At 41.8% G+C, this 17,789-nt stretch overlaps 1 protein-coding gene across 3 annotated transcripts in view; it reads left to right on the top strand.

Annotated features, from left to right (window-relative positions):
• Positions 1–17,508, top strand: part of hid1a (HID1 domain containing a) — a 42,783-nt gene extending 25,275 nt beyond the window's left edge. For 2 of the 3 annotated variants that reach the window (XM_077230662.1, XM_077230665.1), the window contains exons 11-20: positions 5,839–5,990; positions 6,217–6,295; positions 7,163–7,327; positions 9,093–9,320; positions 10,063–10,086; positions 11,437–11,582; positions 11,659–11,748; positions 13,356–13,447; positions 13,521–13,679; positions 16,533–17,508. In XM_077230662.1, coding sequence (XP_077086777.1) covers positions 5,839–5,990; positions 6,217–6,295; positions 7,163–7,327; positions 9,093–9,320; positions 10,063–10,086; positions 11,437–11,582; positions 11,659–11,748; positions 13,356–13,447; positions 13,521–13,679; positions 16,533–16,596 — 1,199 coding nt within the window. In that variant the 3' untranslated portion in view covers positions 16,597–17,508. The remainder of the gene's footprint in view (positions 1–5,838; positions 5,991–6,216; positions 6,296–7,162; positions 7,328–9,092; positions 9,321–10,062; positions 10,087–11,436; positions 11,583–11,658; positions 11,749–13,355; positions 13,448–13,520; positions 13,680–16,532) is intronic. The other variant, XM_077230664.1, reaches the window with a different exon arrangement.
• The last annotated feature ends 281 nt before the right edge of the window (positions 17,509–17,789 follow it).

The raw sequence follows: 17,789 nt of genomic DNA, 5'->3' as shown, positions 1-17,789 counted from the left end.
AAACACTGGCGGAAAAATAAAACCGGGGGGGCAACTGAGCGGCCCCGGAATGGTCATGACCCAGCCGGAACCAGGGGATGGAGTCTCCACTTGCCCTGGCTATAACTGTCGTGAGGCTCGATGGCGGCACGATTGAGTAAGCGGGAGGAGTGGAACAAGGCGCCCTCAGAAGCGTCTGACTCCAAGGAGGAGGTGACGGGTGAGTTTGTGACATGCAGGGGAAGCTTGCGCAACGGTCGCAATGTCTAACAACTCGAGGCACGAATGCCCGTGTAGTCGGGGGTCGCCCAGGCCCCCGTTAAAACACGCCCTTTGTACATGGCCCCTCTGTTGAAGAGGGTTTGGCAGCAGACCGGGATGAACTATAGTCACACAGGGTGAGCTGCTCTGCCACGGTCACCTCGGGACTCGATCGTGAAGCTAGCGCTGAAGTGGTCACATATGGAGGGAGCCAAAGGCTGCGACTACCATATACCCCAGGAGCCTCTGAAAGTTCTTTCAGTGGGACCCTTTCTCACTTCAACACCAGCTGAACACATTCTCATTGGAGAGACATGTTGGACCGAGTACCTCTCCAAAACTAGAAAAGAGATACTCAGCCCGTGGGCGAGATTACTCTCTTCCAGTTGACCTGAAGACCCAACGGGCTCTGGAGCACTCGAGGGGAAGGACACTGTACTGATACTCCACCCTTAGACGCAACACACAGGATGGCCTGCGGTGCGGGAGGTAGAGATCTGAAGCACATGTCTTTCAGGTCAAAGCTGCAGACCAATCTTGGGCCAAGATGGTCACGACCCACCACCTAGTAGCACGAAGAACGAGTTTACAACTGGCCTTCGTACCGGCTGGAGGAGCGGCTATACCAAATCCTTCGCCAGCAGGATAAGATAAGCACGCACAAGTCAGGAGCACTGCTCAACACTCGGTGTGATGAATATCACTGAATTTTCAGGAGCACGTCTGCTCAACACCTAATGTGATGACTATCACTGACTTGAGCGGGGTAGCCGAGCCTGAGGTGGGGCAGCAAAGTAGAGAGAGTGGTGTTAGTGTGCTGTGCAACACTTACCTGTCTCCACAAGCGGCAGGGGGCGCGTGAGAAGGCGGATGACCGGGTCCTCGAACGCACCAAGCTGCCTGCTGGCGACCAAGGGGGAGCTGAGGGGTGTAAGGCTATACAGGGTCACACCCGCCAGACTGGCCCTCTTGGGACCCAGGAACAGATGAAATTGCTCTCTCTTTGAAGCGTGGGTACCGCTTGCTCCGCTTTGTTTTTTTTTTTTTTTTTTTAGGGAGCCAGCGGCGGAACAGACACTCACACAAACAAAGGCTCCACCCGGCCCTCACCCGGGGGGAGGGAGTGATCGTGCCACTCCAAGAGCATCTCATCCATTCCTGGGCGGCCCGCTCCGGAATGCTTTCGCTGTCGCTTGCCACCTGGCTTGGCAGCGCCTGGAGCGGGCTGGGCGTCTCTACTGCGGCCGGCTCCCTGCTGAGGCCTGGGTGGAGGCTGCTGCGGAGGGCCAGCAGGAGCGGCGGCTGGAGAACGCCCACGGCGACGAGCAGGCGGAGGAGCTGCCACCGGCGGCGGGTGGAGGCAGCAGCTGGCCACCGGGGCAGGATGTGCCGGATGACCTCCGTCTGCGCTTGAGCGGCAGAGAACTGTTTGATGCAGTTCTCCACCGCGTCGCCGACCAGCCCAACCTGGGAAATTGGGGAGACCAGGAACCGAACCTTGTCCGCATCCGCCATACCAACCAGGCTGAGCCAACGAAGGCGCTACTGGACCACCAAGGTGGACATCGCCAGACCGATCACGCACGCTACGACGCCCGTACCCCGGAGGGTGAGGTCGGATGCAGTGCGGTGCTCACCTATGAGCACACGGTCTGGATTACCCTCGTGCATGCCATGGGTGCCCTAGCCTGCAGCAACGCCATGGCACGCAAGAGGAAGGGGCTTGCCCACAGGCTTTGTAAGCTCTGCCCGTCGGAACGGACGAAACTCACAGGCCTTAGGGGGGAGACGAGGATCCCCCCAAAAGGCAGCGGCCGCCGGACACAGGTGCACCTGTGTCGACAGACCGCTCCAATGGAGGGACACCTCGCAACCCTTCACCGTTCCTCCATCAAGGGTAATGAGGGGGAAAAACTATTCAGGCAGTTTCTGGCAGAGAAAGATGCTGTTCACCACCTGATAAGCTCTCCATGCATTTCGGGAAAGAAAGGCACTGGGGCGGCGAGCTGAGAACCAGCGCGGCCCGCCCCAAGATACCAAACTCCAGATTCCAACCGAGACTGAACGGGACACGGTGGAGGTTCCACTCGAGCCCGGCAGCCTCGGCGGCCCGTTTCCGCATAGCTGATAATTCTGGATCCGGCTCGGGCAACATTGAACTCCCGGAGGGAGACAATGTAGCCGAGTCATCATCTCTAGAAGTCAGCTCACCCTCCGATGCTGCAATCGGCGTCCTGTCCTCCAGGGGAGCCCCGAGTGAAACCGCTGGCCCACCCATTACAGATGGACCAGCAGACAACACAGGAGGCTCCAGTGGTTGCAGTGGAAGGGAGGAGTGAGGAGCCCACAGGGAATGGTTACCGGGCGGGACATCCAACACTATCCTCCGGTCACCCATCCCACACAGCACCCGAGGGTGGGGCATGGTGATGGGGACTCGCTCTCCGCGAACGAAGGCGAGTCTCGCCCTCAACACTGCGACAGTCATGTTCCCACAGTGAAAACATGAGCTGTCCACAAAAGCTGTCTCAGCGTGCTGTAAGCCAAACACGTGACACAACAGTTGTGACCATCAGAGAGAGACAGGGAACGACCGCACCCAGAAACGCACGGGCGGAATGACATCTTGAAAAAGACGCAAACGCACCCGTGTTGCTCTTTCAGAAAATAGGACCGTCACCAGTGCCGGAGCACACAGGGGAATGACCGCGGCAACACTGAACAGAGAACTGAAACAGTGAAGCACTCACTTTTCCGCCCTCTAACCAGCCATCAACACACACAAACATTTAGAAATTTGTTGCTGTTAAAACAGCAGTTGAGAGCTCAAAGCTCGCGATCACCGCTGCACTCGCGCTGTAGAACACCAGCACTGGGAGAGTCTTCCTGAAGAACACCGACACACTCGCTCGTTGTAGACAACAGCACTCTCAGAGACATCAAACGATCGGCTCCGAAGCGAAAGGCAACTAGTGCGTGCATCCACTTCCGTATTTATACCCGCGCCGCGGGGGCGGAGTGTGTGATGCGAATCACGCACGCCCAATTACATTGGCTCGTTCAATAGTACTCGAAGATGATAGGCTCCCTAGCGTGATCCCATTTCAGTCGCGTCGACTACGTCCGACGTTATCGACTGAAAGGGAACCAATTTTTCCAGCAATGATGAGCATAAGATACTTCTTTTAAAAAAAGAAATGTAATTAAAAAAACTTAATTAAATATGTTAAACGTAAGCCTAACCACGCGAGAACAAATCTCGTTTTTTTGATGAATCAAGCAAACATTTAAAAACAGCAAACATGCCTGACCAAAGTGCTGAACATAACACAAGATAAAAAGACAATAACAACCACACATTCAAGACAAACTCACAATGAGTTAAAAGCTAAAGAAAAAAAGTAGGTTTTAAGAGAAGATTTAAAAACAGTTAAAGACTGTGCCGATCTGTTGTAAACCGGAACCTGTAAACCTAGGGCCGGCTCGATCTCCTCCGTGCTTTAACCGTGATCTGGGGATAGTAGCTCAGACAAATAGTTTGGTGCCAGATTATTTAAAGATTTAAAACAAAGAGAAGAATTATAAACTCAATTCTAAAATGCACAGGTAGCCAATGCAGCGATTTGTAGATAGGAGAAACATGATCGAATCATCTACGTTTTCTTTTGAGGAGTTTTGCAGCAGCGTCCTGTACTAACTGGAGACGAGTAATAGAATATTTGGGCATGCCATAGTAGAGAGAGTTGCAATAATCCAAACGCAATGTAATGAGCGCATGGATATTGTTGGAAACTTTTTCCTTCAGAGACCAGGAGACGTTGGGATATCTTTCAAGCAGGTTCCTTTATTGAGAACACGAGCTGTTGGTAGCTGCAGTCATCAAGACTCACAGCGCTGTAGTCTAATTCGTCCAAGTCTAAACTCAATAGCTCAAACACAGTGTTTATATCTTTCAAGGGGGAGGGATTTACATAGAGGTGGAGACACTCTGAAACATCAGCATGACAGTGTAACTCAGAGCCTCTGAAACAAAGCATGTAAATAAAAGACAGAAGTCAGCCCGTTCCCGGAGATTCCTCAAACCTGATAAGATAGAAGTAACAAACATCATCTATGCCTCAAGATGGTAAACACTTGTGTGAACTTTCTCAGTTAAAATACTGTTGAACCTAAATTAAACTTTTAATAAATTTGTAACACCTCATTAGCAATCTCTAATGTTTTCTCAGAGAGAGAGGATTTGACCTTATGGTGTGTTCCACGTGCTATGGAAAATATGATCTTTTCCACTTGTGAACTGGTATTTACCAGTGTGTTGCGTTCAAGTGCTTTTGTTGTCGTAATGTGGTAAAAAGATGGAGATCCAGACCTGTTATTTAACTTAAACTATTTTAGATTGCTTAAGTCATCTGCTACAGCAAGAAGATGATTTATCAAATCTCAAACGGTAAATAAAATGCTGTATATTTTCTAGATTATGAATAGTACATATTTTTAGCATTCCCGACTCTCGCATTGCTCTCCGCCATTTTGAAAAGGTCAAAGGTTATCTCATCTCGGCAACTCGTGCATCAAAATATTCTACGAGCTGCCCAGTGGAAAATACCACATGAGGGGGTGTTCATGTGCATTTTCCACGTCGGCTTTTGGTATTTACCATAATTACCATAGCCTTAGAGAGAAGACGTAGCTGGAAAAAACAAGAGCTAATCACCGCATTTATTTGTTTTTCAAATTTGAAGTTCTGATCCCAGAAAGCACCGGTTCTTAATGCAAGATGAAGTAGAAGGAAAAAGGTAATCCAGGTCAAAGACTATAACCTCGATTTTAGATTCATTCAGAAATAAGAAATTTTGAGAAAACCACATTTTCACTTCATCTAGGCATGCAAAAAGAGACTTCAGATCAGCATGTTTGTTGCGTTTCAGAGGCAAATAAATTTGGATATCATCTGCATAGCAGTGAAAATGATACACCATGCTTTCTGAAAATGGAGCAACAGAGGAAGTAAATACAGGGACAAAAGAATGGGTGCGAGAATAGACCCCTGTGGCACTCCACAGGAGAGTTGGGCTGACGAGGAAGAAAAATGACCCAGTCTAACAGAGAAACTTCTATTCATTAAATATGATTTAAACCAGCTGAGGACAGTTCCCTGGATGCCCACAGAACATTCTAGTCGTCATAAGAGAATTTTATGATCAACTGTATGAAAAGCCGAGGTTAGGTCTAACAGTATTAGGATCACAGAGTCAGTCGCTAACAGTTTATCATTATAAACCCGTAATAAAGCAGACTCGGTGGTGCTGTGCAGAGGCTTAAAGCCAGACTGGAAAGTTTCAAAGAATTTGAGATTGAGTTGATTGAGAACCGTTTTCTCCAGTGCTTTTGTAATAAAAAAAATTGCATTGCGATATATGTATTGTTCAATTTTTGGGTGAACTGTCCCGTTAAGGGGGAAGTCCACCAGTTTAAATGAGAGTTTTGACCTTTTCTGTCCCTTGGATGTAAACAGGCTGTGTCTGTGCCTGTAAGGGTCTCTAGTAGATGACTGTTGTCATGCTTGATGAGTGTGTGTGTGTGTGTGTTGATCTCCAGCACGGGTCGGGCTCATGCACATCGGCGTGTTCATTCTGCTCCTGCTGAGCGGAGAGAGGAACTTCGGTGTGCGTCTGAACAAACCGTACTCGCTTCACGTCCCCATGGACATCCCAGTGTTCACCGGCACACACGCAGACCTGCTCATCGTGGTGAGACACATACCGGACACTCAAGTCTAGTCACCTTCATTTATACACCTTCATATATTCATTTATATTTTGGTCTACAGGTATGCGCGTTTGAATTATATATGTGCGTAGGCGCGTAATCTTTCTTTCAATTCACTCAAAAGGTTTAATATGTTGGTTTTGCGGCTTGTTTGATTAGAAACATATGAGGTGTTTTTAAATCTCTAAAACCTGGTTATGTCTGCAGGTTTTCCACAAAATAATAACCAGTGGCCATCAGCGTTTACAGCCTCTCTATGACTGCCTGCTCACTATTGTGGTGAACGGTGAGTAATAACAGTGTGTGGGTTTGCACAGGGCTTTACCTGGATTTACATTTCACCATTTGTTATGTCACAAAAAACTGAAGGTGACACTTTTTACTTTTTTTATGTGCTATGAGACTAAAAAATCGAAACCTTCATCCTTCCCTTGCATTTTGTGACACATCTTTCCCTTGCGGGTCAAAATGACCCGAAGCCCGAAAATTATACTTAATTCTTTTCTTTCTTTTTTTTTGTCCAGAAAGCTAATTTTATTTCATTTTTATAATATTTTTTCTTTTTTTAATTAAATTTTTTTTTACGATTTTTTGTTGTTTTTTATTTTATTTACCTTTAAATTACTAGATTTGATCAATAAATAATAAATAAATAGTAATTTAAGCACATTCCTCACATTCTTTCAAATTAAATTCAAAATAACTCACAATTTCATGCATAACCCTGTAATTCAGCTCAAAATATCTTACATCGGGTGTCTTTGTCGACCTCTTGTGGAAAAATAATAATATAAGATGATATTTCATGACTTTAGATGGCCTTATATCTCTATATGGAGCAAATGAGCTGTTCCTCTGGGTCCTAAATTCAGGTTCTCTTCAGATGCATTCAGATACACATGTAGACATTATAAAAATAAATGCTGGTAAAGTTTGAGCATTTTTAGGATTTTCTATGTGTCCTGAAGCATTCCTTGCATTATATTCATTCATAAAAGGGTCAAATTGACCCGCGAGCGAAGGATTTGTTACTTTTTCACATTTCAACCACAAAACTCCTCGAATCCATAAAATATTTTTGTTTGTTGTGTTAGTGCATGTATAGTTTGGTGCATGTTGTGTTCTTTGCGTTCACATAACATTGTGTCCTTAGTGTCTCCGTACCTGAAAAGTCTCTCCATGGTTGCGGCCAACAAGCTCCTGCATCTCCTGGAGGCGTTCTCCACAAACTGGTTCCTGTTTTCTGCTCCTCAGAACCACCATCTGTCCTTCTTTCTGCTGGAGGCCTTCAATAACATCATTCAGTACCAGTTTGATGGTGAGATCCACACTCTCGTTTATCTTTGCCAATTTTGAAAGGAGGCTTTTAGATATTCTCTTACTGTTCTGCCAACTCTGTTAATAGAAGTCCTTGTGGAAACTCTTGTTCAAACTGTGGTATTACTTCTACTAAAACGTTACATAAAGATGACCAGGGTCAGAAATTTCCTTTTCCAATAAGGGCCAATATTTGCCCCCCTGCAAAATCATTTCCAGGGCATTTTAAACCTTCGTAAGTTTTTAAAGAATGACCTCATTTAATGCATTTGTGTTGTCTTTTATTTCAGATACTTAAATTTAGCCAATTGCTACCAATAAAATGTTTATCACCATCATAAAAAAGCCTTCATTACACTGCAAAGCTGGAACAGAAGCTGCATCTGACATGGCATTTATGTTTATTTACACAGACTGCTTACTTACACAATACTTGTACAATTGCATAATGTAAATAACCTACATAAAGGATATAAAAACTGTGGTTACACTTTATTTCGATAGTCCACTTTAGACATTCTACTGACTATAAGTAACTCTGCAACTACATGTCAACTTATTTTACTAACCTGACCCTAACAACTAACCCTAACCTAACAGTTTACTTATAATCTAGAGTTAGTTGACATGTAGTTATAAAGTTACTTATAGTTAGAAGTCTGTCTAAAGTTTTATTATATAAATTATACACATAAAGCAAGCCAACAGCGTTCCCCTTCACTGAAGTGCTCCATGAATTCTGTCTAGCATGAGTTCTGCTCTCTTTTAACTCTGGTTAAAATCACTAAAGCTGTCAAAACTGTGAAATTAATCTCTTACTTGCATCATATATGCATTTTATTGTTTATGATGAAAGGATTCAGCCAGCAAACGTGTGTTGAAACCATAGACTGTAGACAAATATGGACTTAGTGTTTGTGACGTCACCCGTATGTTTCTGAAGAGCATTTTTGAAGCCCAAAGTGGGCGGAGCCGGCCGTCGTCATCTTGGATAACCGAAAATGTGCAGCGAGGCGGATCAGCTGGCGAGACGTGACGCTAACAGACAGCTGACAAACGGCTAGTAGTGACATCAGCGACAATCCACCTGTCACTCAAGTGGCCACGCCCTTAATTATGCACAACTTTAAGGCTTAATATAATTTAAACGGATGAGTAATAAAAAAATTCACCCACCTCACAGTTGTCGTGAAGGGCAAAATTAGCTTTATAGACCTAAACCACTTTTTGCACCAGGCTGTAAACATGTTTTTTTTCTGCTGTAAAGTTGGGCATTTTAACATGGGGGTCTATGGGATTGACTCTCTTCTGGAGCCTGTCTCTAGAGGCCAGTCGATGAATTGCAGTTTAAGTCACTTCAGTGTTGCATTCAAGAGAGAGAGACAGGAAGGTTGCCGCTTTATTGAAACAAACTTCGGCTTTTTCAGCTGAGGCTAATCTAAACGCCTCTGATTGGCCATTGCATTCATAGCTTAACAGAAATGTGTGATTGGTTATAATGCTCAACGCTGCAAAAAATGTGTAAAAAGAAATCTGATGCAACGTGATCAGATCTAAATGTAATGCAATCGACACTTTTCATTCATTTTCACATATCACTTTAATCGAGACAGTCATAGATTTATTTACAGTAATTGTGCAGGGGAATTTTTTGCTCTCTTATCTTTTTTAATAATTTTTTCATTTCAATCATTTTGGTGGCATATTTGCCCCAAGCCCCCATTGATTTCCCCCCCTGACCCCAACTCTGATGCTGTTTTGATCAGGTAACTGTAATTTGGTGTACGCCATCATTCGGAAACGCAACGTCTTCCACCAGCTGGCCAACCTGCCCAGCGACCCGGCCACCATCCAGAAGGCCTTGCAGAGGAAGAGGAAATCTCCGAACGCTATATCCCGGACCAGCTCCCAGGAGACTGTGTCCATGGAGGGATCGAGACCGGCTGTTCCCGCGGAGCCCGGGACACTGAAGGCCAGTCTCGTGGCCATACCAGGTAGATCTGCTTAATGCTGTGTTTACTGGATCATACACAGTCAAACCAACATGTATTCAGACACCTTCAACATTTTTCACATTATCACCGTTTACTCGCTATAGTTAGAAAATGGTAATAAAATATGACTTTGAATCAGTTGATATTTCACTGGTTTTGTCCGTCCTTCCGTTAGACTGTCTCACCGATGAATTATGTTGAATATCTGTCAGCTGTTAAATTTAACTACACAATTAGATAATACCAGTTTAGCTCAACCAATTACCAAGCAATGCTTCATTCTGTTCAGTCTGTGGTGTAAAAAGGTTGCATCAGCAATTAAAGGAAAAACACTTCAGCAAAACATCGTCAGGTCAAAGTGTCTGAATCATTTTTGGTCCCAAATTTGTATAAATGTTATTGGTAGTCACTGTACATTTTTGGGTGTAATATGTCACAGTTTACTTTATTTTGCTCTCCACACTCACATAAATGAACTATAGTGTCCTGCATCCATTAGTAAAAGACAATCACAAATTATATCTGGTGTCTGAATACTTTTTGGTTTGACTCTAAATTATATAGTAGTATTAGCCAGCGTTTGGAGTAACTTATTACAAGTAACGTGAGATTACTTTTTTCAAGTAACTAGTAAAGTAATGCATTACTTTTAAATTTAACAGCAAAATATCTGCTACTTTTTCAAATAAGTAACGCAAGTTACTTTGTTTTCCCAAATTTGATTTGATTGACACTTCTTCAGTCCCCATGATGAGAGAAATCGTGAGTAAGTGCAGAGGCGTTGTGTGTGAACATGACGGTTACTGTAGATCTAGACTAAATGTGCGCATGCCTTTACTCATCTCACTAGCACAGATTCAGTATTCCTCAAAATGAATAAAAACAGTGAAATGCTAACTCAGAATATTACACAAACCTGCTGTAATTAAATGTTAAATAGCACAAATATGCTTTATGTATTTAATCTCACTTTATTAACAATGTCTTTACTGGCGACCTTCGATGATCCAAGTCAACCATACTAATAACAAAAACTGAAGTTTAATATCACATTTGTGTTTGATTTTTTAAATTTTTATTGCTGAATTAAGAGCATTGTACTTCTCCTGCGTCCTTTTCTTCTGTGGTTCAGAATGGCAGAACAGCTGAAAGGTTTGTTTGAGCAGCGCCCTCTTCTGTACAGGAGTGAATGGGCAGTTCCTTCAGCCTGATTCATTTCAACTTTTGATGTGAAAGGGCCTTTACATTTGCCAAAAATATAACTTTTTTTGTTATTAAAAACCCAGCAAGCCCAGAAAAAGTGAGAAAAAGTAACGCTAACGTAATGCAACACATTACTTTCCATAAAAAGTAACACAAGTAACTTTTTTGGGGAGTAACGCAATATTGTAACGCATTACTTTTAAGAGTACGTTTACACGACAACGATATGCTTAAAATGTTTTACGCTTAAAATACGTTTTTCCTTTGAGTTTTCCATGTACAGACGACATCATTGTTAAAATGATCCCCATTCACACATATCCGCGAAAACAACTAAAAACGGTGTATTCTGTGACCAGGCCAGTAGATGGCGATGAAACACTATAGACTGAACACGTAATACGCATGTGCATGACCTCATCGTCTTCAGAGATTTGCTTTTTTGCTGTTTACACGGAGACCGTTTTCAACTAAAAACGTGCAACTTTTTATCCGTTTTGACCGTTCGTTTACACGACATGCATTTTGGGCGCCTGAAAACGCAAAGTTTTGAAAACGAGTTTCAAAGTTTTGACATTTTTTGTAAACAGTCTCTGTGTAAACAGCAAAAACGTGAATCTCTGAAGACGATGACGTCATGCACATGCGTATTACGTGTTCAGTCTATAGTGTTTCATCGCCATCTACTGGCCTGGTCACAGAATACAGCATTTTTAGCCGTTTTCCGTGTGAATGGGGATCGTTTTGACAATGGTGTCGTCTATACGCGGAAAACTCAAAGGAAAAACTTCTCTGTCTTAAGCATATCGTTGTCATGTAAACGCACCTTAAAAGTAACATCCCGTGTGTTAGTGGTGTTAGTGAAGACCATGAGATAGTGGCACTTCATGTAAGACAGGCTAACTCTCTTCAGACATCGATAAACTGACGGAGAAGTCCCAGGTTTCAGAAGACGGTACTATGATAGCAGTGCCACAGGCCGAATACCCACAAACCCCTGAACACAGCGCGGTGGCGGGAACCAGCGACACCGAGTCCATCTCAGGACGAGACACTGAGGTCAGAGGAGCAGATGCACAGTCACGTTCACTACTCGCTCTTCAAACCAAGGTGATAACAGTGATTCTCTTGCTAGGATGTCTTCTACACCGAGGCAGAGATGGCGAGGAGACGTCTGTCCAGCTCTTCATCATCCGTCAGCCACTGGAATCCCAAACCCGACTGGGTAAGATGACTTCATCATCACTGCCTTTAGGATAAGTGTCCTACCGAATGATTTTAAACTGGAAATTGTTAAGCAAGTGTCATTTTTAACCCCTGAGTTAAAGGGATAGTTCACCCAAAAATGAAAATTAGCCCATGATTTACTCACCCTCAAGCCATCCTATGTGTATATGACACTCTACTTTCAGAAGAATACAATAAAGTTATATTAAAAAATGCCCTGGCTCATCCAAGCTTTATAATGGGAGTAAATGGCTGTTTCTGTTTTGAAGTCCATAAAAGTGCATCTATCACTTTTAAAGAAACCATTCGCCCAGAAATTATTATTATTATTTTATTTTTTTTACGTGCCCTTTACATTATTCCAAACCTGTATGTTTCAGTGAACACAAAAGAAACAGTTTGAAAAATGGGGCTAAATAAAGATTGTTTCCTTTGTGTCCCATGGGAAAAACCTGGAACTACACATTAGAGTGAGTAAAATAATAGCAGAGTTTTCATTTTGGGTGATCTTAGTCCTTTAACATAATCATCTTATTTTATGTTTATGGAATACTCTTCTGAATTGCATATATAACCGGTTAATGACATTGATTAAACTACGGGGCTGTTGAATGCTTGATTCTGATTGGTTGACGAACACACTACAGTGTGCAGTTATTTTCCAGTAAACGCACAGATAAAGTAGTCCTACACACTAGAGGGTTTTTTAGCATAAAAACCTGACAAATGTCTTGAAATAAAACATCTGAGCAACGTCTTGGTAACCGTAGAGCAGGAATGTCCAATCCTGCTCCTGGAGGGCCACTTTCCCGCAGAGTCAGGAAAGTGAATTATCATTAGAAAATAATGCTTTGCATCGTGACTGCATTACCACCTCAGGTGTGCCTTATTTTTCTAATAATTCAAAGGCTCTGAGTCAATTATTCCTTAAGTACAATGTGTAACAAGCCTGTTACCTGTTTCATGAACAGTTTGTTATAAGGTTCTTTGGCACATTTGCCATATCGTCAGTTTTTTTTTTTTTTTCGTTTCTTTTGGTTAGCATTTAATTTTTCCTTCCTTATAGAAAGAATTGATGATTTGGTCTTTTTTTGTCTGTTTGTTTTAGCAACCCACATTTTACCTCCCTGAAAAATATGAAACCGCCATGTCATTTATTTGAAGTGAATGTTTATATTGGTGTAATCAAACATACTGTTTTTATATTGGTTTAAACTTGTTTTGTTCAGTTTGTCTAAAAGCACATAACACTCCCCATAGAAAAAAAAATCAAGTATTTCGTATTTTTGTTTGACATCAGTGTTGATGTGCAGAACACAAACTGGCTAGCTTTACTAGCCATTGTTTTAGTTTTTTTGTCGCTATATAACAGAACATATTATGCATGTTTTAATAAGACATCACAATAAACATTGAGCTGTTTGTTTTTTATTTTTTTGTAATTTATCCAATCAAAAACAGGTGAACAGTCACGGCCTTAGATTTTTTTCTTTGTCAAAAACCTTTTGCGTATCACATATCACAATGAGGAAGAAAAGATGTGTCGATGCTTTAGTTTCATCGAGTATTTAAGCTATTTTAATTTAATTTGCACTGAAATCACAGGTCCTGTCCTGGAAGAGTAAACTCCCATTGCAAACCATCATGCGCTTGTTACAAGTACTGGTGCCACAGGTGGAGAAAATCTGCATTGACAAGTAAGAAGAGAGTTAGTCATTGATAGGTGCATGTGGTTTGATGTGCAAATATGACGGCATGTTCTTTCATCAGGGGTCTGACGGATGAATCGGAGATCCTGAAGTTTCTCCAGCATGGCACTCTAGTGGGTCTGCTTCCCGTTCCCCATCCCATTCTCATCCGGAAATACCAGGCCAATGCGGGAACTGCCATGTGGTTTCGCACGTACATGTGGGGAGTCATTTACTTGCGGTTAGTATGACATTACAGTCTGTGGTCGGTTTTCCGGGCATGAAAACATACTATCCACCTTATTCCTGACGAGAGTACTGTGCTTTCAATTATGGGTGGGGGGAACTTTAGTTCAAAAAGACTGAAACGAATCATTTCAAATCATAAGGTTGCCCTACAAATAACGCTGATCCGTCAGTTTGACTGGATGAGCTGTCAATTTTCCTTCATGTGTTATGTTCAGACATCATGAGAAAAACGTGACAAGAATATCTACTATGGCAAGATCTCCTTTCAGTCGCGATTATTTTCTTTTTTCCCTTGGCATTCCGCTTTAAGAGTATGAAAAAGGACAACATCTACTGCAGATTTATGGTCTGTTCTCCCGATTTAATTTACATTATATCTCATTAAGAAAAACTCTAGTTATTCTCCTCAAATCCTTACGTCTCTTTCCTGGTTTGTTTTCACATGTAAATACAATTTATTATCTGTAAAAATGACGGATTTCACTTTGAAATAGTATCACGCAACGCTGAAGTTAAAGAATATTTTTGAGTAAAGCAATGTATGTTAGATAATACAGAGATACATATTAGCTGTTAAAAGAATCGTGCCTTGGGGTTATTCATGGTCTGTTGAAAGTACCATGTTGATGCTTTTACACTTTTAAATGTCCTTTTAATGTTCGATGGTTGAAGGGAGAGTTGAAGAACAATCTCATTATACAGTTTAAAAAAAAACATATTTTTTGCATTCATGAAGCGAGCGATTGTTTACAGCTTAACGGAAGTTACACCCATAATTCGTGCAAAGCGTCATGGGGCATAGGAATAAGGTGTTAGGATTCTGCAAGATTTAGGACCCAGACGCAAATGAGCAGACAAGGTTTTTATTAACAGGACTGAAGACAGCAGTAGACAGTGAAGCGTGAATCACAGTAAAAACAGTAGGGCAAGGCAGACGATAACAACAGGCAGGATGGATGACCACTGAGACCGTCAGCAAGATGGCGATGACGTGAGTGCAATAGAGACCGCCTTGAAGGAAAGACCAGACAGGAACACTAGGAACATGCAGCTTGATGTAGATCTCAGATGTAGCTCCAGTCTTGCCACCGGGTAGAGGCTCACAGAACCAGAAGCTCGACACAGGGGTTAGCTGCACCAGTCAGGCAGCTGAGAGTCAGTGGCCAGGGAACTCAGGATACAGGACAGAAACACACAAGACAAGACAGACAAGATTAGGCAACGATAAAGATAAAAAAAAACTAAACTGACAAGATCAATGAAAAGAGAAACAAAAAGTAGAGAAATAAATATATAAAAAGCAAACTAAATGAAAACTACTAAGACAAAAAACTGGAGTAACTAAAGAGAAGCAAGACTTCCACTTGACAGGGAAAAGAAGAACCAACCAAAATAACTAAAAAATATAATTCTACACAAAAGAAAACTAACTAGATTACCAAGCACAAGTGCTAAAGCTTAAGCAAAATAGTAACAATGATAACAAACCTGTGTAAACACTAGGATAATTTCAAAATCACAAACCAGAAAACACTGACATGTGTATACTCACAACACACAACAAACCAGCAAAGACATGAGGGAAAGAGGTACGATATGAAGGGACCGGAGCACATGAGGATCAGGTGAGCACAATTAACGAAACGAGGACAAGACGTGGACTAAACAAGGGGGCGTGGTAACAGGAAACAAGGAGGCGGGACATGAGGAGCACATGGCAAACACAGACCAAGACACAGCCATGTGCTCAAACACAAGACAAACACAGAAACATGAAACCACAAAAAAACAGACAAGCCTGCCAGGGCAGAACCCTGACATAAGGTGGATAAAAAATTATTTTCATAATGTACAGAGCTCTGTCATAAAACTCTATAGGGCACTGCTGATTGGTTCCTCGCTGCTCATCCTTCAAAAACTGGCCAGCATTTGCTGTAGCAGTTGCAGAACGCTTTCAGAAACCCTCCTCCCTGCCCAGCTCCACCTGTACGGATCTGCTATGGTAACATAACAAGTAACGCCAAATTGGCTCATGATTTGACAGCGTTTCCCGCCACAGTTGATTGTTTTCCCGCATTTGGCGGGTGTTCATTTCAAACAGAGTTAATTTCGGCTGTACAGCAGCTCTAAAAGAAAACAGTGAAATGGTTCAGCTCAAGTCAGTTCAGTGTTGATTCATCTCCGTTGTGAAGATCATCGATCATCGAATGAGTTCATTTCACCGATAAAGCATGATTTCTGCAGAAAACAGTGATGTCATCGTCCAGCTCAGTTCAGTTCTCATATAACAGCGTCAGTACAGTCAGATCGATAATATTGTTGAATATTAAGTGTCCCCAACTAAGCAAGCCAGAGGCGACAGTGACAAGAACACAAACTCCATCAGGTGACAGAATGGAGGAAAACAACCTTGGGAATAATATTAAACAGTATAATATATCGAATGTCCTTTTTTTCCACAATCCAATCAAATGCACATGAATATAGAGGAAAATACAAAATATAATAGCTCATTTCACCCCCAACATGTCCAATACAGTCCAGACGGATAAAATCAATTAAAAGAGACTAGCACAAACTTTTTTATTTGACAGAGTTTTGGTTTGGTTACATTTCAACTCAAAATAATGCTCCTCAAAAGAATCATAAAATGCTAATATATATATATATATATATATAATTATTTTTATTTTATTTTAAATGTATTTAAATTGTATTTTATTTAATTTAAATTTGATTTCATTTTATTTTTATTTTATTAGAGGGTACATTTTTTTCTGTTGATTTTGGAGTAAGAACAAGTGTTCAACAAGTGAGTTTGATATGGTTTCTCCTCTCACTTCAGTAACGTGGATCCTCCGATCTGGTACGACACCGACGTGCGTCTCTTTGAGATCCAGAGGATGTAGAAATGATCTGTAACACCTCATCTGGCCTTGTCCCTGTGCTTGAACCCGTTCCCGTTCCCCAGAGGAGAGGCGAATCCTCCTTGACTGTGAGACTCCATTAAAGGTGCCAGTCGACCCGCTAGCTCTGGCTGCTGTTCAGATGATAACACGTCTATATATAAACCATACCCTCCGATAGTACAAGCATACTGTGCTCAGCAGCCCAGACATGTGAAACTCTCTCTCACTGTGGTTTTTATAGAAATAAAAGTGCTTATTATAAGAGGGAATGCTATTTATAGCATCGGAAACCTTGTGAATAATTTCTAGGATGCTGTTAGAAGTTACGCATTGACAAAGATTGTATTAATATCACCACAAGAGTCGATATTGCTGAATCCTCTTTTTTTGTTACTTGTTGGAACATATATTACTCCAAATTTTCACTAGTCTAGTCTGGAATGACGAATAACTGGAGGAAAATCAAAAACTGGTTTAGATGAATTCCACAAGTATTCATTTATATATCATGAACATGTACGAAAAAAATGTTGTTTCCAAAGTATTATATAGCAGTTGTTTGATGGTATATTAATATCTCTATTTTTGTCTGCATGTCAGTTTTGCTAATGAGATCGTGTAAATATCGCTTGATGTTTGAAGTAGATCTACTGGCTACATATATGACAAATGTGATAAACAATCAAATGTTGTCAAAAGGCAGAAATATTAGCTTGTGGTTCTTGAATTTCTGCATATGATCATCATATTGTTTAAAGTGCATATTGAATTTTTATCTTGATTTGTGGAAGTATTTATAAGAGAGCTTGTGGAGCAGATCAAGACATTGCAACTGTACTTGTGTTTTAATGTTTGTGTATTTGTGCAAAATGTGTCCCAATATATTGAGAGGATATACAGTACAAAAACAAACACGCTTCTCACTGTGTCACGTTTTTGTGTTCAGACCTCATTTATTCACAATGAAGAAGAGCATATAAACAGGGGGAGTACAGCAATGTGTGTGCTCGTTTTAATCTGGGTACATAGTGACCAGCACATACAAAAACTGGGGGAATGAGAAGACAAGATCTCTGGGATTACTTCCCGAGGATTTCACTGCATTACTAACACCTGTAACAGGGGCCATATTTCAGAAAATATTTATCCACATATTAAAAAAGGACTTCAGTTGAACATGGTATAGATCTCCA

The sequence above is a fragment of the Siphateles boraxobius genome, unplaced genomic scaffold (genome assembly GCF_051911475.1).
Source record: "Siphateles boraxobius isolate OS27281-9 unplaced genomic scaffold, OSU_SipBor_1 15, whole genome shotgun sequence".
NCBI lineage: Eukaryota > Metazoa > Chordata > Actinopteri > Cypriniformes > Leuciscidae > Siphateles > Siphateles boraxobius.
Note: the sequence above shows the minus strand (reverse complement) of the source record. Positions and strands in the feature narration are given on the sequence as shown.